The 18665-nt window shown below is 51.7% G+C and overlaps 7 protein-coding genes across 7 annotated transcripts; 3 read left to right on the forward strand and 4 right to left on the reverse strand.

The window, feature by feature from the left end:
* Positions 1–12: 12 nt before the first annotated feature.
* BDW74DRAFT_164727 (uncharacterized protein) lies at positions 13–1641 on the reverse strand (the record flags this gene model as incomplete). Its single annotated transcript, XM_073726304.1, has 6 exons — positions 13–538; positions 575–597; positions 661–1009; positions 1061–1225; positions 1277–1457; positions 1503–1641. 6 exons carry the CDS (start codon positions 1639–1641, stop codon positions 13–15), a joined length of 1383 nt encoding a protein of 460 aa, XP_073589816.1.
* BDW74DRAFT_184605 (uncharacterized protein) lies at positions 1246–3292 on the forward strand (the record flags this gene model as incomplete). Its single annotated transcript, XM_073730854.1, has 2 exons — positions 1246–2199; positions 2240–3292. Exons 1-2 carry the CDS (start codon positions 1906–1908, stop codon positions 3290–3292), a joined length of 1347 nt encoding a protein of 448 aa, XP_073589817.1. The 5' UTR covers positions 1246–1905.
* A 253-nt stretch (positions 3293–3545) lies between these two features.
* BDW74DRAFT_5629 (fungal specific transcription factor domain-containing protein) lies at positions 3546–5981 on the forward strand. The gene is made up of 3 exons (XM_073733179.1): positions 3546–3907; positions 3960–5629; positions 5678–5981. The coding sequence occupies exons 1-3, from the start codon at positions 3799–3801 to the stop codon at positions 5900–5902; spliced, it is 2004 nt and encodes a 667-aa protein (XP_073589818.1). The 5' UTR covers positions 3546–3798; the 3' UTR covers positions 5903–5981.
* Positions 5982–6059: 78 nt separating this feature from the next.
* BDW74DRAFT_172546 (uncharacterized protein) lies at positions 6060–6848 on the reverse strand (the record flags this gene model as incomplete). The annotated part of the gene is made up of 1 exon (XM_073727558.1): positions 6060–6848. The coding sequence occupies one exon, from the start codon at positions 6846–6848 to the stop codon at positions 6060–6062; it is 789 nt and encodes a 262-aa protein (XP_073589819.1).
* A 2560-nt stretch (positions 6849–9408) lies between these two features.
* Positions 9409–9852, reverse strand: BDW74DRAFT_142425 (uncharacterized protein). The gene is made up of 2 exons (XM_073722722.1): positions 9750–9852; positions 9409–9688 (listed from the first exon to the last, which is right to left on the reverse strand). The coding sequence occupies exon 2, from the start codon at positions 9669–9671 to the stop codon at positions 9432–9434; it is 240 nt and encodes a 79-aa protein (XP_073589820.1). The 5' UTR covers positions 9672–9688; positions 9750–9852; the 3' UTR covers positions 9409–9431.
* Positions 9853–10467: 615 nt separating this feature from the next.
* Positions 10468–12855, forward strand: BDW74DRAFT_5652 (uncharacterized protein). The gene has a single exon (XM_073733183.1). It carries the CDS (start codon positions 10738–10740, stop codon positions 12733–12735), a length of 1998 nt encoding a protein of 665 aa, XP_073589821.1. The 5' UTR covers positions 10468–10737; the 3' UTR covers positions 12736–12855.
* A 1332-nt stretch (positions 12856–14187) lies between these two features.
* On the reverse strand, positions 14188–18481 carry BDW74DRAFT_5656 (putative checkpoint protein kinase (SldA)). The gene is made up of 3 exons (XM_073733185.1): positions 17382–18481; positions 16842–17277; positions 14188–16783 (listed from the first exon to the last, which is right to left on the reverse strand). Exons 1-3 carry the CDS (start codon positions 18372–18374, stop codon positions 14571–14573), a joined length of 3642 nt encoding a protein of 1213 aa, XP_073589822.1. The 5' UTR covers positions 18375–18481; the 3' UTR covers positions 14188–14570.
* Between the last annotated feature and the right edge of the window lie 184 nt (positions 18482–18665).

An 18665-nucleotide genomic window follows, 5' to 3' on the forward strand; every position in this document is an offset into this window, starting at 1 on the left:
ACACGGGACCCACTACAGTGTATATCGAAAAGCCAAATCCTGCCTATCAGTAAGATCACAATCGTCACTGTTCTCATCTGATGTCACGGAGCTAAGGCGGTCTCGGCGACGGTTCTCATAGCCTGCAGTCAGACCAAAGAGAATGAACGACGCGATTGCGCAGCCCAAGGATACAATGTCCGTAATGACTCCATCCGTATAACGAGGCGGCTTGGTCCATAGCTGGGGGCTGGCAATGCAGGCAGCCGCATATAGGATGAAGTAGCCGTTGCTGGCTGCCACCTTCTTTGTGTTTCCTTTTATATTCGAGGCGATCAAGTTGAGGAAGATCACTTGCGTTGGGGTCAAAATCGTGGCTAGCCAGGTGCAGACAACAATGCCCCAATGAGAGGACGATGGTAGCGCAGCGACACCAATGTTTCCGACGAGCGATGGGATGCATGCTAGAACACCCCACCAGTAACGTGGAAAGGATGTGATGCGGATACCGACGACGACAATCCAGATGAACAATATCTGGATAGCACCTGCAGGCAAACTGACGAGCATGGTGTTGAGCTTGGACTAGCCGAACCCGTTGATGACCAACGTTGCGAACTATTCGGGTGTTGATTAGTTGACGAACCATTTGGAAGAAGAAAAATCACTCATCTTGATGACTGGAGATGCCAAAGTATTGAAAAAGCCACCGAGAATCAACATCCACGCACGGAAGTCGGTAATTATATCCCATATTTGGGCTTTGTTGAAACTTTGGCGGTCTTGTGAGAGTCGCTCGGACGATAATCGGGCTACGGCAATGGTTCCCTCGTGCTTGTCAAGAAACCATGCACTGTCGGGGCCCAGAGGGGCTAGGACGAACCACACGATGCCGGCCAGGAGAGTACCTCCACCATATACGAGAAACATGATCCTCCACGTGGCGATCGCGGTATCCTTGGACAACCCAACACCATACATGAGCAGAGCGCCGAGTATCTGAGAAAGCCCGTTGCAGGAAATCCAGGCTCTGATCATAGCATCTCAGCAGTGTTCATCAGAGGCTGGGTTAGACACTTACGCCAGTCGGATGGAATGTTCGTCCTTCTTATACCAGCTGCTTATTATGATAACGAAAGCGGGCTGGATTGCAGCCTCAAAAAAGCCCAGTAAAAGACGAACAGCTGTGAAACCCGCAAAGCCATTTGGGGCAGCCAGACAGGCAGCGCATATGCCCCAAATTATTCTAGAGCTCCAGGTCAGAGATCTTCTCGAGTGGCTGTGTCAATCAACTTACACAATACAGCCTACGAAGCGAGTGACTGGGAAGCGACTCATTAAGTAGATGAAGACATATTGGGCAAGCAGCTGGCCAAAGTAAAACGAGCTGACCGACCACGAGTACTGTCCGCTACTCATGTTGAGGTCTTCTTTCAGATCGAAGACCGCCGCATATCCGATTGCCTGCTTGTCGAGGTCTTACTGTTTAGCCTGATGCCCCTAGAAAAAGACTGTGGACTCACATTGAAAGAATTCAATGAGGCAAAGCAAAGGAAGAAAGGTGCGATCTATCTTCCGCAGCACACGTCGCTCGTCTTCTGGTGTATACTGCACTTGGCCTACTTGGACATCGGGTTCCGCTTTTTCAACCTTGTCCGCCATGATTAATCGAGAGTGATGTGAGGCCAATGGTGCAACCTAGTGGGGTCTCCGGGCAATCCATTTATACTGGCAACCAAAGACGTTGCATTATCGAGAAGGTGTTCGGCTCGATGGCACGATAGCGCTTCGGCACCGGACCCGACAAGATATCGACACGATAGCCACAATGATTCGGGTCCTGCACCCGACTATCTCGCAAAGGATAAATAGAAGAGAACTTATCGTTATGTTTTCATTGCATCACACCGACGGAACCATACTATCATGACTTGCATCACCAAGGCTTCTATCAATCGCCCGCGGACATCTCGGACCGACGGTATCGTTGGAAACAAGCCATGGCTGATACCTCAACACCGGCCAATATGCTTGCTTAACGCCAAAGTTATTGACCCCGTCGGGGGAAAGGTCATTGAGAGTGCTACTGTCACTGCTCGCAACGGTCGCATCACCAGACTTTTTACCGACTCCTCGGACTCGATACCACCGACAGAAGAGGACGCCTGGGTCGTTGATCTACAGGGTAAGTACATATACCCGGGACTAATAGACGGCCATGTTCATATCACGGCCACACCCGGAGAGGCCAACCTCAAAGAGTACATACAAAAACATCCCCGCCGCGACAAACAACTACCGCACCATCTTCTTGGCCCGTGAGATGTTACGAAGGGGGTTTACCACTGCTCGAGACTGTGGGGGAGCTGACGGGGCGCTTAAAGAAGCAATCGAGGAATGGCTGGTGGTCGGACCACGACTGATCATCGCCGGGCATGCTCTCTCGCAAACCGGCAGCCACGGGGATCAGCGTGCCTCTTTCTCTGATGAGGACCCCACCCTCAAGTGCTGCGCTGGTCACCGATCTGGTATTGGGCGTCTCTGCGACGGCCCAACGGAGTGTACGGTAGCGGTTCGAGACGAAATTCGCAAAGGCGCCGACTTCATCAAAATAATGGGAGGAGGGGGTATTGCTAGTCGCCTTAACAACTTGGCTCATCCTCAATTCCTTCCAGCAGAGCTCGAGGCTATCACTGCCACAGCAGCAAGCTTTGACACCTATGTGACGGCACATGCTTACACAATCCGCGCCATGAGACATATGCTCGCTCATGGCGTGAAAGGTATCGAACATGGGAACTTCCTCGACCGAGACACCGCGCAGCTTATGGTCGAAAAGAGCATCTGGCTGACTCCGACCCTGGCAACCCACGAGGCACTGGCCACACCTCCTTATGATCGGTTCCTAAATGAAGCTTGCCAAGCCAAAAACCAGGCCGTGATGAGCTCAGGATTAGAGGCGCTGAAGATCGCATCCGAAATTGGAGTACAGGTCTGCTTCGGTTCTGACTTGATCGCGGGCATGCATCAATTCCAGCGGAGGGAGTTTGCCATACGATCCCAGGTATTGTCCGCATTATCAATTTTACAGAGTGCTACTGTGACCTGCGCAAAGATGATAGGACGGGAGCACGAGCTGGGCCAGATCAAGGAGGGCTTCCTGGCAGATATGGTGATTCTAGACCATAACCCGTTGGAGGACATTACCGTCTTAGATAGACCGGAAACCGTCCTGGCGGTCGTGAAAGAAGGACATGTTGCTTTTAGTTCGCTAGATAGCTTACCGGTTACTATTGAACCACGCCCGTGGTAGCCAATCAAAGTATTGGTTCTCAACAAGAGTTGAGATACAACGACGAGTAGCAGATCACCTGATGGCCTAAAGAGGGAGGCACATCTACTCCAACTCCCACCAGCCCCCCGCTCTCCGCTCTCCTTTCACTTTTCGCATCACAACTCAGAAACCACAGAATGGACTCAGCTATCCCTAGCCTCTCAGGATGTCGTCGCAAGAGGGCCATTGTACCGGATAACCAGCGAAAGCGTGTCAGAAAAGCGTTGGGACCTCAGGCTGAAGCGGGCACACAGACAATAGAGCTAATGCAGCTGCAGATGTGACCCCTGCCGGTCGAATAAGCTAAAATGCGACGGCTGCGACCCCTGCCAAAGATGTTTGAAAGCACATCGCCCCTGCCAGTTCAATGCCGAGCCCGGGTCCACTGTGCCTTCTGAAGCAGAGCAACTATTACGGACAATCCTCCGTGAACACAACATCCATGCCCCCGAAGACTTGAATGAACTGAGAGATATGTCCGGACCATGAAGGAACGCCATGGTATGAACCAGGAAGAGCATGAAGATAGGACAACAATCAACGTGGAAGATCTTTCGACAGCACATACCTATGTTCACGATCAGGGGAAAACATGTACGAACCCTCCACACCTACTATCTCTAGAGCCTCAAGCTTATTTTACAAGACTTTGACGGCCCCTGCTCTGCCTGGGCTTTCTTCGACAGCGTCAGGGAGACCGTCACTGGTGAGAAGACGCGCTTACCAAACGAGAACGAGAAGAAAACTGCCTATAAGCACTTCATCACGGATCCCCCGAGTCAAAGCATATTCGATGCGCGGATGAGCCTCCTCGCTGCGCTGCCGCCACAACCAGTCATAGATTTCCTAGCCGCCTCTTTCTTCCGATACTCTCAGTCCAACTACTTTATCACCCATCTGGCCATATTTAGCAGAAAGCTGGCTGCCTTCATAGATGGTAATCAGGAGTTCGACCTAAATACAACGAGTCGACGATGCCGGTCCTCTTCAGATTTCCCGTGCATTTTGTTCATGGTGCTAGCCATTGGTGCCCAATACGCAGACCTCGGGCAAGGACAAAGCAGCGAGAGCAAGGGATCCAGAAGTGACAGCGCTATACCTACTTCAGGCTCAGAGGCTGAGCCAAAACCAGAAAGAAACCCAGGCTGGCCGTTCTACCAAATATCCAAACGTCTTTTAGCTGACGTTGTTTCCTCATGCTCCATGGCTAGCGTGCAGGCGTGTCTGTTACAAGGTGCGTTCCTGATGACTACGACAGCCCACGATGCAGCATACAATCTCCTCGGTGTTGCGATGAGAATGGCAATCAACATGGGAATGCACCGGTATAATAGAACAAATGGTCTACACCGGCAAGTGCATGAACTTCGGAATCAGCTTTGGTGGAGTGTATATGCTCTTGAGCGCCTCTTTACGTTCCAGCTCGGACGATCAATTATGATTGAAGATGACGAAATTGACACCCCTTTCCCGGTTGATCTTCCAGAATTGCAGGTGCCTGAGTATACAAGCCCTGTAATATATGGCCAAATTGCGATCGTGAGAGTCCTACAGATTAAAGGTCGCATTCTCAGGACGATGTATTCTGGAATGGTGCTCTCGGGCCGTGGTAGGGTTATCGACGTGCAAGTGTTTCAGACCCTCATTACTGAGTTGGAAGATTGGCGAAAGGCATTGCCGATGAAGTTACAGCTAGCGGAATCGTCAACAAGAGGAATAATCCACCTCCATTTGACATATGAGCACGCTGTCATGCTTCTCAGCAGAACAGCACTTGCCCACATGGTATCTCTGTGCAGCAACTCAAGCCGCTCAGATCGTCAAGCGACGCCGACCGAAGCTCACACTTCATTTCTTCGAAAAGCAGCGAACAACTGCCTGACTGCCGCATCCTCTACCATATCCCTTTTCCGAACTCTCCGACAGCGAAAACTCCTTTGTTCATACTCATGCCTTGATCCGCTCTACTGTAGTGGCGCACTGCACGTTCTCCTTCTGGGCGCGAAGATTGCGACACCAGATTCTGAGGCTAGAAAAATGATAACCCAAGGCATCAATGTGCTTCGAGATCTTGCCAAGGGAAGCGAGACCGCGGCAGCATCTTTGAAGCATATTGAACCAGCCTTTTCGACCCTATTTCAAGATGTAGATCGGCGGGCATCTTCTTCGTCTCCCAGGTCTCTGGAAGCAGATGGATATCTGTCATGGAAGGCGTGGAAGGAGAACTTGGGCGGGAGTCTCGCTAGTAATGTTGCGACGCTTTCTTTACCAGACACAGTAATGCCAGAGATAACCGACAAGCCGGTTCAGGGCCAGGTAAGCGCCTTATCTCCATGTTACAGTAGGTATAGACTAACCCTATAGACTTTCATAAATTCAATGGACCCCATGTTATCTCCAGAGGAATTCAGACCACCAGTAGCCAGGGATAGCTCCGATCTCCACTTTCCCCATTTAAATGCCCTGCCAATGGAACTCGACGGGTTCCTTGAGCCGCCGTACTGGCTATCAGACCTTGGCACCCATGATAATATGCTTCAATGGGACTTTACTGGCATACTGGTGAATGACGACGAGGATTCGGGATGAGACTAGGATCGCGAGTCATCGAGAAGAAATATTGAGTATGGGGCTTGGGGCGTTCGCAAATTCCTGCCCTGCCGAAGGCAGTATCTTAAACCATTCTGTATGCGAAAATGCCACCAAGGAGCCAGCCAGATGCATGGCAAACTATACATAGAGACAATCACTTGGTTCCGCACCAGGATCGATCTGAATCGAGATCATCGAATCCCCACCCGGAGAACCCACGCTCATCCGCCCACGCCCACGGTTCCATCCGGAGATCCTCAAGCACAGAACAATGCTTGATATCCGGACAAAAGTCCGCACCTTGCCTCTTCAATGCCATGCATCGCTCCTCCATACTCAATGCATTGCGCACATTCGACATATTCCCCGGAAACCTGCCTTTCTCGTCGGGCGCAAGAACCAGTACACCACCCGTCTCAGGGAAGCCGACATACCGTTGGATACTGAAGACAGGAGCTAGATCCTCCATCGGTACACAATGCAAATTTCCTTTCTCGTTTGGTAATATCGGTATTGCATCCGCGGAGATATTATACCATTCACCACCGAATATCCGCAGCCGGTGACAGAAGGAACCCTCCTCGTCGGCGTCCCATGATCGCTCTGAAGTGTCGAAACGGTGAATACCGAGATATTGTAGTTCTAGGGGACCAAGCTCGGATACCCAGATCCCGCCTGAGGATGGGTAGCAGGATGTTAGGCCGGTGGTGATGGAGTACCGAGTTGATGGGAGGGCGCATTTCGGTACGGTTTGGATCGCGACATCGCTGCCGCCGTCGAAAGGGATATTCGGAGTTGGATTGGTCGATGCGGCTTGTTCAGTCTGTTCACGCCAGAAACCAAACTTGGCGTCTAAGTGATCTTGGATCCAGGCTTTTTGCGGCCAGGTACATTGAGGACATGCTATTGTCTGAATCAAGATGGTGAGAAGTATGGGGAACATCAGAGCCAAAGTGATTCCAAGAGACTTCAATAGCCAGCGAGATCCCCTTGGCGGTTGAGTTGACGTTTGTGACCTATTTCGGGGCCTGAGATCATCCATGTCCGTGACTTATCAATGCGGACAGGCGAAAAATCTCTTTAGTTTATTGGATACTTAAAGACCAAAGACAGACGCCCCTGCTTGCATCGGATTAGACACGTTCAACAGATCTCTGACGGATTCAGAGATGAAACTAGGGCTACCATACTAGGCATCCTCTGATTGGTGTACGGCAAATGCAACTGCCACCGAAACCCGCACTGACTAAATCTCCAAATATCGCCTTCACACTTTGTCGAGTATTACAAGAGTCAGACTAGAATGGAGTACCCAAGGAGTAGCAAACTGAAACAGACGAGGCTGTGCTTCTACGATAGGATAGGCATCAGACCACAATGGCCTTCGGCTCGGGAGATGGCCACTGAGAGGGGTTAGGGAGAAGGGTTAGGTAGGCAAAGTCTCAGGATCGCGATCCCTGCGAAGCGCGCGCTTAGCTACACACGTAGCTCGTAATATTAGCCATATGGAGTATGGTGATATCGGTAAGTGTATGGGGTGGGCTACGAGGGACGGCATCCATAAAGACCCCTAGAGAGATAGATGTTGTGGTCGTCAATAGCGGATTGCCAACGGAAATAGTTCGATCATTCGTAGCCTGCCGGCGGACGAAGACAAATCATGTTGGTGGTGGAAGTTTGTAGACGGGATTTAGTAGTAAGAGGAATGGGTTAGGGCTTGGACTCGTCGCGACGGAAGCCCTAACTCGCGGCTGAACTACTTCCGGAATATGGGGTACGAGGTGTGACTTTACCTATTCGAGGAGCTATTACGCAGCCTTGCTCGTGAGCTGTATCGTCGGGTTACAGCAGGATTGAGTGCCGGGAACCTGGATTGAGTCACCTTACCTAGCAGCATGGTAGCGATGGGTGTCTTGTTCACCGGTTAGTACTGGTGTAGAGCGCCTGGCCGCAAGAACAGGGCACAGTCCTGAGACAATGGCTGCTAGTCCAACCCGTTGTCTTCAAATCAAGTATCTATGCTTTGTCGACTCGATAATGCTGTATAGCTTTGCTCCGACAAGACCGCACCGCATCGCCGTCCTAGACACAGAGTCGGTCAGCCAGCGAGCCTGCAAGGGGTCTGCGACTGTGGTCACATCAACATCCATGACCTATTTTTGAAAAAGCGGGCACCGAGTACTCTCGACGGCCTTTGACAAACCTTGGAAGTAAAGCGATGCTTCCCAATATGCAAGGCATGGGATCTCCAGTGCGACCCGTCACCCGAGTGGACTGGTTCGGATCTAGATTCGGGTAATGGATATGGGTGCAGGTGAAACAAGGGCAGTTCTAAACTGGACTGTTGTTTTGATAGAAGGGGGCCTCGAGGCTCGGGGAGAACGCGTCTTTGATCTACCTTGCATACTCAACAGCGTTGTATGCGATTTGTATGTAGCGAGTCTCTGATCCGGCCTCCGAAACTTTAGGCCTGATTCTGGACTTGCAGGGCACGGATTCAGGCGCCGGGACTTCGGCTGACAGCAGCGCAGACTTGAGGCTTGAGGGAGACGCGTCGGATCATTGTCAACAACAGTAGCTGGCAAGTGCCTATGGCAACGACGTACGTAGCAGGTTGTTGGTAACTTGTTGAATCCACTTGACTCGCGGGTGGATAGCCTTCGGAGTTTGGATCAGGGCAGATGGGGCAGAAGCCTGAAATCCGAAGATTGGACACCGGAACAGCTGTACAATAGTCATGTACTCCGTGGTTAGTACAGGTGTACACTCAGCTCGACGCATCGCGCATCATGCCAGCTTAGTACAATTACTGAGACCTCCAAGTGAGACCCCAATAGCACGGCTTCCGAGTCCAAGTCAAGTGAGCATGAATGACTGCGGGTGAGCAAGACAGGCTCATGCTATAAATAGGTAGCGGTCAAGAACCAAGATCAAGTTGATCAACTTCGGTTCCTGCAGTGGAGAGCTTGAAGCTCCATCGTTCCTCTGCATTGGGAGTGTCGGTCACACCGTCACACCGGTTTGGCGGGAAGTCGCGTGCTGGTACGGTACTGTTACGGGTATTTTATTAACGCGGGCAAGCGCGATTTTTCGTGTAGGAACGCGCTTACCCCGCTTGAGGCCCGCGTTGGGCCCCACTCGGCAGCACTGGCCCGGCCATCATTCAGACAGATACTCTATACTCCGGAGTGTCAGACAGTGCCCGACTTGGATAGAAATCGTATTCAGGCTGAACGGCGTCTGTTATAGAAGACATCTGTCTTCTTTGTGCCTTTTCATCTGTGCCTGACCGGAGCCGGATCAGACCCAGGATGACTCTTCGCCTACGTGGGCTCGTGGGCGTGGCCGTGTCGTGGACTGAGTCGAGGCCGGTAGTAAGCTAATGCAAGCCGAGCCCACCGAGCGTGCTAGCCTAGCATGCTTCTGCAGCGAGTCTTTGGATTCGAGTTTGAGCACCGGGGAGTTAGTTGATCACACGGCACTTTGGGGCTGTACACCGTACATTCCTCGAGCGTTTAATGACACACTAAGACAGTAGTCTGGTGAGATCAGATCTCGCTAAACTGGATGGCCGAATCTTGTACAAAGTGTAGAATGCGGAGTATGGAGTACTTTGTATAAATTCGAGGATTGAGACACGGACTGGACTCGAGACACAAAAGCAAAGAAAGCTGAAGATGAGCGTTGATGTGCAGATCCCTTGCATAGTATACTGAGTCCTCAAAACGACTCCACGGGATCGATGCGATTTGTCGGTGCTCAGCATAGTTGGGCGCGGTGAGGCTGCCAATGACAATTGTCAGTCGTTAGGTATTCAGCAAGAGAGCGTGATCATAGTAGCTACCTAGTACCAATTAGATACCCTTGGTAGAGACTTTAAGAGTAGATCTGAGAGGCTGGAACAGATTGAAACATCGCATTCCAGAATCTGGACTGGAATGTGACCGTGGTCGTGTATCGATCGACCCATTATTGAGTGGGACTGGACTGAGCTGGAGCTTAGAAGAGTAAGACTGGAGGGTGCTGTGCCTGACTGAGGACTGAGCCTGAGGCCCGTGACTGCCGCGCTGCCCGGCCGCCGTCCACCGTCCAGTCTTCCTTCGCCTCGCCCGTCTTGGTCGCTTCCCTTCTCTTCCCTCTCTCCATCCCCAGCCTCCTCAACTGCTCCGGCATTAGCTTCCTCTACGGGCGTCACGCTCGTGCGATTCCATCCCTACTGTTTCCTTCCGTTTCCTTTGTGTTGGTCTGGCGTCTTCGTGCCTCAATGACGGACCCGACTCCCTTGCTGTGACTTACTGTCTGTCGGAGCGCAACCCGTTCGATGTGATCTGATCAACCTCCACCACTGTCGCATTTCGCAATATACAGCGGTCCCCATCGCATCGACTCACGATTTCGATCGCTTCCTCCTCATCCGACCACTCGCATCTTGACGATCCAGTTTCCTTTCATCTTTCTTTTGCCGCTTTCCTAGTTTACGACTTTACGATTCCCCGAACACGCCTATACTTATCACCTACATACCTTACACCTACAATCCTCGAAACACGCGGACGATTGGCCTCCTAACGAAACATATATTATAACCGGTATAACGCGCTTAGCTTGCTGCTTGACGGACCTGCGCGTACACTCGATCGATACCATACCTGATAGAAGAGAAATTGAGCCGCGGAGTGCATCGCCGGGAAGGCAGTTATTTGAATAGTTACCAGAAGCTCAAATCAGCGAAGCGATGCTAGCATAGGAAGAGCGGCCTATTCCCGACAAACTAAACTCGCGCCCTTTCCGATTGTTTTCTCCCGTGGGAATCACACCAGACGCGACGCACCATGGCCGACCGACAGCACGGTCTGTCGCGCACTTTGCCGAAGGACTTTACTTACCCTTCCGCTGAACCTAGAACTCCCGAACGCGCTTCGATCCAGCTAGATGCGCCGCCTCCGCCCCCCAAACATTCCGGCTCGCGTCTCCGCCCTTCCCGCGTCCGGTCAGGGACCGACCTCTTCGCTCAGGTCAGCCATGACTTCCCTTTCAGTCTCGTCGCTCCGGATATGCCTTTACCTTCTATCGAGGTTCCTCCAGCTCGTGAACCCCCTTCATTTGGACACGAGACAATGGTGCCACCCGATGGCCATCTTCTCGCACCGCCGCGTGCACGAGTAGCCCTAAAAACCCCGCCGGCCCAGATCCGCCCAGACCCAATTGAAGCGGAGTCGTCTAGGTTGTGGTCCACTTGGAATCCCCAGGCTTCTGGAGATGAGATCCAACGTCCCAGCTCAGCCTGCTCAAACGCCTCTGACTCCTCCGTTTCCTCCATTGAAACATTTAGCTCCCGACAATCGGTTGGCGGAAGCTGCACAAGCGCCGAAAGTGATCACTATGATCCTTTCTTTCATATCGAACTTACTCCGAAGCACACGGTGGATTCTTCACCGCTGCCCGCAAACCCCCCAAAGAAACACCGAAAACAAACAAAAACAAAAGAACGATGGACGCCGGATATGGATAACCATTTGTGGAACACCTATCAACTATATATCCAAGATCCTACCATTACCCCTTTCAAAATGACCCCGGGCAGTATTCCACCGCTTGGTGTCACCCATAGAGTGGCACGGCAAGCCAAACGAACTTGGGAAAGAAAATCGACCCGACTTGACAAGGAGTTCACCTCCGCCGAAACGTCTCCTCGGAGCGGCGAAACAACTCCAACTGCAAGAGACCACGCATCAAAGCCGTCCTGGCCCAAATCCGAAGCCTCAACCCGGCGAAGATTAAAATATTTGAGCAAAAGGAAGTTCTCTATTGCTCCTCACTACCAGAGGATGATGCAATCTAGAAGCCCAGAACCGTTCCAGGATCTGTTTTCGCGACCTTCAGACGCACTGCCTGCAGTCAGCGCTCCTGTCAACACCTCAGCTGCCTACGCGACTCGTGATTTGGGCGTTTCGCTCGTGTCAAGCTCCGTCCCTGGTCCGTTGGCTCAACTAGCCGCCCAAGATCCGTTCGGGCCATCTAATTCTGCTGATTTCCCTCGACCGCAAATCCCCGGTACCCCTCGCAGTGAGCTCGGCACTTCGCTACCAGCCAAATCTTCCAGTTTTGACGGGAGCGAGGTTCCTCGGCTCGGATCGCCATTTTCTTACCATACCTGGGGTCCCAACAATGTCAGAAAGAGAAACCAGCGCCATACCCCCAGAGCACGACGCGAAACCATACATGTTATGGGCTCGCGCTTGCGATCTCCTCCCCGCATGGACCCTCTTCCCAACTTGGCTGATAGCAAAAGTTCGAGCTCCAACGTGCCCAACGAGCCTGCAGCGGAAGAAGAGGAGACTCGGCGCAATCTGGAGGAGCTTTTCCGCCAAGGCAAACTTAACGATCTAGGTCACCGCCGTGTACGAATACGAGCCCGTGGAGCTACCACGAGCTCAGCAGTCACGCCCAAGGTTCTTGATCAACTGTTCTCCCCTCCCTCGTCTTCTTCTCGTAATGACGAGGCCTCTGCGGCAGAAAAACCTATGCCAAATCCGATTGTCAGTCTGGGTGGGGAACAAATCAAGCGACTGGGATCTCCCTTCAAGATGGAGGGATACCGGCGCACCGCACCGCCAGGTAGAATCTCAAGACATGCGCCGTCCCTCTCCGACCCGTTTGCTAGCGGTGCACTTCCTCGGTTCCGGTCATTGAACCAACATGTGCAGCATGCGCCCTCTCAAAGTCAAGCTTCCGCGAGCGGGCCCCCGTATGATCCGACAGAGGCGGGCATTTCGGACGCCGAGCGCATCCGAAGACAAATATTGAACATACCTTATCTGAGGCAATAAATGTCGCAATGCAAAGGCCCATGTGCGGTCAAATACTGCAGAGAGCTTTTATTTGCGCGGGCCCGTTGCCAACGGGTGCCAGCGATTACAATCCTGGCCAATTGATTTACTGTGTGACATTTGAAGCCATTTATGCGAAAATGATGATGTGAAACGGCATTGACGACACTAACGACAGAATACAAAAGAGAAAGAGTCTCTTGCGTTTAAGAATGATGATATCGAAAACGAAAACTCCATATGATTGATTATAAAAGTTGCAGCTTATTGACGTTTGGCGCGACACGAGTCTGGGTCCGTGTTCATGGCACGGATTGCTTGACTATTTTTTCCTCACCCTCGATTTCTCCTTCAAGAGTCGACTCACACTCATTCTTCTTGGCCTCGACCGAATCCGCTTTGGCTGCTAGAGCATCTCCATATTGATCTGGACTAGACAGTTACTTCCAGACTGGGTCCTGATTCCCATTGGACTTCCGATGTTGGCGTGCCCCTGGCAAACCTCATTCCTTGAACATAACCACTGAAGACAACTGATCGGACAGCGCCGCAAACTGCAAAACCCCCAAAACATGCGCGGTCTGTCAGTGAAAGCTTCCCTTCGCTCCATCTTCGTTCTTTCCTTTTCCTTGTCTATCTCCTCTCAGGACTTGACTCCTGCAACACCCACTCGCTACTTTCCTTACTGTTTCTTATTATTCTCCATCTCGACGAGCCCAGACGTCGCGCCATATATGATGATTGGAACGGAGCAATGCTGTTATTGATTGACACGACCAACATAGATGATGATGCTGCTATCGACCTTACTTGCAAGCGCGTGTTTACACTTTACAGCTTTGCCATTGACCCCCTTCCCCCAGATGCGCCGGACCCTTTTTCGTGTTCGTGCTGCTTTCCCGCATGTCAGACATGTAAACTACTTACCCTGACTATTTTCTTCATCGTGACCCGGGAGAGCGATCCCCGTGGGCATCTAATCCTCTGAAAGATCTCTTTACTGTAGATCTCTCTATCTTATTTCCCTTCTCATCTCATGACATCTACGCATGTCTTTTTACCCCTTATCCATTCTTCAGTTCTTACCCTCTCTGTCTCAACTCAACTCACTCAGAATAGTTCAGAGTTCGCGCTCTTTCGTTTCCAAACTTGCATTTTTTGCTGTCCATGGGCGACCTGGGCATAGCGTACAAGCAATGTTCTGTGCAGTGCAGGTGTTGTGCGTTCAGCAGCTATGAGGCATGATGCCATGACTATCATGATTCAATCCCGATGCATATGCATTTGCATTTTGTCTTTGTGCGATATAAACCTGAGTGTTATGGTTTTTTGATCGAATCAGAACTTCAATTCTCTACTTCTATGTATCTTTCTCGGCTCTTGCGTAGGGTTGATGATACGTAGTAATAGATGCTGGCTAGATGATCCCGTATACAGGCCGATAGAATGGGCTTCTAGTTGATGAGCGTTCATTGAACGAACTATGCCTACAGTAGGCTGGCTACCAGGGAGAACATAGGCTGATTGTAAGACAGTCAGATAACGAAGTGGAAAAAGATCTGATTGGCACTATACAACTAAAGACATTGGTAACAAAAAGGACATGAATATGGACAAAAGAGTAAAGAAAAAAGAAATGCAAGTAGTAAAGGAAGGGGTATACGCGAGCTATACTATCATGATAACATTACAAGAGTAAGATGCGAAGGGACGAGGCGATGATGGCGGAACATCTGGACCACCGATCAAAGATGTGCAAGAAGTTAAGGGAAACGAAGACACGGAACGTCCACCCTAGAACGATGGGAGACAATGGAAGCAGAGAAACTGATAAATCACTTCTCGAGCCTCTTCCTCCTCTCGGCAAAGATCGCCTCGAGCTTGCGAATCTGCAGACCAAGACCCTTCTTCTCGGCATGGTCAACAAGCCAGCTCTCCATGCGTTCTCGGACATACTGCATCGAGTTGAGGACAGGGAGGTTCGAAGCATTAACATCAGCGTTCTGCTCCTGCTCCATTGCCATCCACCGTTCCGCACCAGGGTTAAGCAGGAGATCAAAGACATCGCACCAGATCTCCTTCTCCCAGTATCGCTTGAGCGGTTCGCGGATACGGTAGCTTGTCTTGGATGCATCGGTGGGAACACTCTCAATGTACTTGCCGAAGAGCATGACATGGACTGTCCCAGCCAGCCCATACAGATCTATCTGATGCGTCCAGGGTTTCTTCTCGCGGATCTCAGGACACTCATGCTCGCCCGTTTTCCAGTCCGCGATGAACTGCACGGAGGGCTCGAACGCGCGCATGTCGATGCCGCGGCCGAAGTCGATCAGTGCGAGGCCCTTGGTTCCCCAGCCAAAGGCGCCGGAAGAGGAGTAGTGGATTTCGCGGGGGTCTGTGTTTTCGTCGGCGCCTTGGAAGTGCGCTGGTTTGTCGTCGAAGCGGATGAGGCAGTTGTCGGCTTTGATGTCGCCGTGGAGGATGCCGCAGGTGTGGAGGGCTTGGACAGTGCGGAAGAGCTCGATTGTGAAGAACATTGCTAGGGCTTCGTCGAGGCCGCCTTCGCCGGTGGCGGGGCCGGAGATCCCTTCGTGGCGGACGAGGTTGACGAGGTCGAGGAGGGTTCCTTGAGGGCGGTAGTCTTCGACGAGGATGCTTTCGTTCTTGAAGATGTGGAGTTCGTGGGCTCGGACGATGCTGTCAGTAGCGCGGGAAAGGGCTGGGAGTTGACCCAGGCGGTGTTGTGCGGTTTGAATCATGTAAAATTCCCATGCGTTTGGCGGACCGACTTCTAACTTGATGGCCTCGAAGCCGTAGCGGAATGCTTTCTGTCGTGCCTCGACGGAGTTGCCGCTGTTGCTGTCAACGGACTCCATCTCCGAATCAGATTCCAAGCTGTCTATGCTTTCCGCCAGATAAACCGGAGCATAGGCTCCTGCGCCGAGCTCCCGTCTGACGATGTAGCTCCTCTCTGCTCCCGGAAGATCGAGTATTGGCACGTCAAAGGCTGATTCGCCGCCACTCCTGGAGCGCTTGCTGGTGTTTTTCATGAATCGCTCTATCTCAGGGGCGTAGTGAGACTGGGTGTCGGGATGAGCATGGAAGCCCGGGTACGCTGCGAGAGTGGAGTGCAAGGCATGAAGAATTGTGTCCCGGACTGACCTGTCAATGGGATTGCACAGCATGTCCTTGATAATAGGCCCGTGTTGGGTGGTTTCCTTTGCGGGCGACGATAATCTAAGGCTCGAAAGCGACCTGTTCGCGGTAGGGCTTTCGATTATATCTTCCAAACCGTGCATGGTTTGTCCGTGGAATGGCGTCTCCGTTGGAAGAGGACTGGAAAGAAGATTTCCCATCTGAGGCAATACAGGCGTCTTCGTCGGATTCAGCACACTGGAAGAAGACTTCGCGCTGTACATATTGCTTCGAGCAGCAGTCATCGATGGGAACGAGTGTTCGGTGCGCTCCACGATTGGTGTCATGAAAGGCAGGCGGTTTTGGGCCACAATGACAGGGTCTCGATATGTGCCAGTGGGTGCTACATAGTCTTCTGGCATCTCAGGAATGAACCTCTGCCTTTGTGGTTGTTCGCCTGTTGGTGCAGAGTCAAGACTGTTGGTGTTATCATCGTCGCCATGGTGCACTGTTGATCCTGTTTGGTCAAAAGCTGCTGGCTGAAACGAGGTTGTTTCACCCCCAAGTTCAGCAGCAGAAAATCGAGTCCATTCGCCATCAACAACACTTTCAGCGCGGGTATTATCGAAGTCATCGGCGTCGCCTTCTTCAAAGGACTTGTGGAATGTATCGTCTCCGAAGTCGCTGGAAGCCGCAGAAATTCGCCCGACTGTACTTTCCCCAGCACTTGTATAGTCGTCATCGTCGAAGTCACTGCTTTCCGCCACATTATCGGTCTCCGCTTTCAACGGCTGATTAAAGATGCTGTAGATTTCGTCCGTGGCAGCTCGCGTGTGCATGGTCATTGTCGGCTCTGCAGTGCTCTTGCGCCGGATCTTCTTGCTTCCCGTGGGAGAATCAAACTTCATCTTGACTGTTTCAATAGTTAGCACACTGAGGCAAAAGACATATAGAGCTGGTAAGTCTCTTACTCGTCTGTGTTTCGGCCTTGACTTCGCGAACTTTCAATTTTCCACCCTTGCCTGGTTTGCTCTCATGAGCATTCTCTGACACGATAGGCTGGTTCAAAGCATGGCCATCTGTACCGTTAAGGGTTAATTTCTCCTGGAACTGGTCTGGAAGGGCATTCTCATCCGGTAAGTTCTCGTCTGCATGGACGGCATTTCCAGAGATCTGCTTGAGAGGTCGCTTTTGGTGCCAATCCTTGTCCATCCATCCACGCTTCATGGCTCTGAGCTCCTCAAAGCTGAATTCAACGTTAGGGTTCCTGTAGTCGGGATACACCGCAGCAAGGTCAACAAATACTCGCTCCTTTCTTCCCGTACGTGGGTTTACGGCCTCCCGAATGCGGTGTTCTGGAACTGGCTTGGACTGCATTTCATCTTTGACTGATAGATCTGATTTTGACTGAATACATAAAGTAAACCAACCAGGTTCATACCACCAATTAGTCCTATGATCGTAAATATACGGAATCATGGAGACAGGGTGAAAATGAATCAGTGACTTACCTCATCCCTAAAAATCGCCAGTTTTTCTTTCGGCGGAGCTTTCTTTCCAGCTTTTAGTGTTTCCCCAGCCCATGGCTTTGCCTCAATTTGATTCTCCTTCCGTCGATCTGACCTAGATCCAAGACTGTCCCAGCCCTTGGTCTGCGCACCCAAAGCCGGCTGGCTTGCCGCTGGTTCTGTGTCGGTAAAGATAGCCATCTTCGCTTTTCCTGACTTTGTCTTTGGTGCACCCGTGGGTCCTGGACTAGGGCGCTGGGCTTGGGAATCTACGGGTGCTGCCGCGGCGGATGCGAATGGGTCGACTTTGGCGGCTAGTGCGGGGCGTACTGCAGGAAGTGCCGGTGACGAAGGTCCGTTGTCCTGTGTTTGTTGTTCATAGCGTCTCTGGAAATCGCCGTATTTTCGAACCAAACGTTCAGTTGGTCGTGCTTCCCGGTCAATGCCAAGTCTGTACACTTCGTCGGCCTGTGTCCACCTTCCAACACTCTCAAGCCACGCGGCGAACTCTTCGTAGAATAGAGCGAGCCCTTCCCCAACGTGGTGCCGAGCCATAAATGCAAATGTTTCTCGTGGTGAATCTGAGAATAGTCTGATGTAGTATAACCATAGTCGAACGTATCGTGGGTCGTTCTTGTAGTGGGGTGATGACAGGAATGACTTGACAGCGCGCTCTAATAAAGGCAGAAGTCCTGACTCTGCAGTTGCTTGCGCAGTCGGGTAAGCGTTCAATGCCCACTTCACATAGCGATCGTAGATGTCGAGAGGGTCGTCTGATTCTGCGATCGCCTGTAATTCTGCCTCATATTCTTGCCGAATCGCGTCGTTGAGTGTCCTTGTGTCATTTGGTGATGGAGCTGCCAGTTTATCGCTGGGATCGCGGGGAGAGAAAATTCGAGCTAGTTCCCTAGCAGAGCGGCCGCCTGGAAGCGATTGGATGTTTTCCTTCTGCCCTTCAATGATATCGAAGTCGGTCAGATCTCCGGAGGCCGCCATCGCGGCGACTGTCGTGGTTGATGGTCGGGTCTCACTGTCTGTTGTTTCGTGGAATCCCGAATTCAAGCCGGATTGTCAGGAGAGTGCTACAAGTTCAGTAGCCGTCGGGGTTTGTTGGTCGTTGGTGTCGTTGGTCGTTTGAGCGGTCAAGTTCGTCAAGCTTTCCCTGAGAGAGGGGACACGAAAATAAACCGAGTTTATCGATAAACACTAGCGTCGTTGCTGTGGTGATCCTGTGGGTCACATGACTTGGCCTTCCTGATAGGGAAATATTGAAGTTCGACCAACGTC

This window comes from Aspergillus multicolor (assembly GCF_047715735.1).
Source record: "Aspergillus multicolor strain CBS 133.54 unplaced genomic scaffold BDW74scaffold_1, whole genome shotgun sequence".
Lineage (NCBI taxonomy): Eukaryota > Fungi > Ascomycota > Eurotiomycetes > Eurotiales > Aspergillaceae > Aspergillus > Aspergillus multicolor.

What these genes read in the sequence shown, in the direction of transcription:
- BDW74DRAFT_5652 (XM_073733183.1), top strand. Translation starts at nt 10,738, where the DNA reads ATGGCCGACCGACAGCACGGTCTGTCGCGCACTTTGCCGAAGGACTTT.
- BDW74DRAFT_5629 (XM_073733179.1), top strand. Translation starts at nt 3,799, where the DNA reads ATGAAGGAACGCCATGGTATGAACCAGGAAGAGCATGAAGATAGGACA. An exon ending in TCACGATCAGGGGAAAACAT is followed by an intron (nt 3,908 to 3,959) that starts GTACGAACCCTC and finishes TTATTTTACAAG; the next exon opens with ACTTTGACGGCCCCTGCTCT. An exon ending in ACAAGCCGGTTCAGGGCCAG is followed by an intron (nt 5,630 to 5,677) that starts GTAAGCGCCTTA and finishes CTAACCCTATAG; the next exon opens with ACTTTCATAAATTCAATGGA.
- BDW74DRAFT_142425 (XM_073722722.1), bottom strand. Translation starts at nt 9,671, where the DNA reads ATGCTGAGCACCGACAAATCGCATCGATCCCGTGGAGTCGTTTTGAGG.
- BDW74DRAFT_5656 (XM_073733185.1), bottom strand. Translation starts at nt 18,374, where the DNA reads ATGGCGGCCTCCGGAGATCTGACCGACTTCGATATCATTGAAGGGCAG. An exon ending in TGGCGATTTTTAGGGATGAG is followed by an intron (nt 17,278 to 17,381) that starts GTAAGTCACTGA and finishes TTATGTATTCAG; the next exon opens with TCAAAATCAGATCTATCAGT. An exon ending in CAAGGCCGAAACACAGACGA is followed by an intron (nt 16,784 to 16,841) that starts GTAAGAGACTTA and finishes CTATTGAAACAG; the next exon opens with TCAAGATGAAGTTTGATTCT.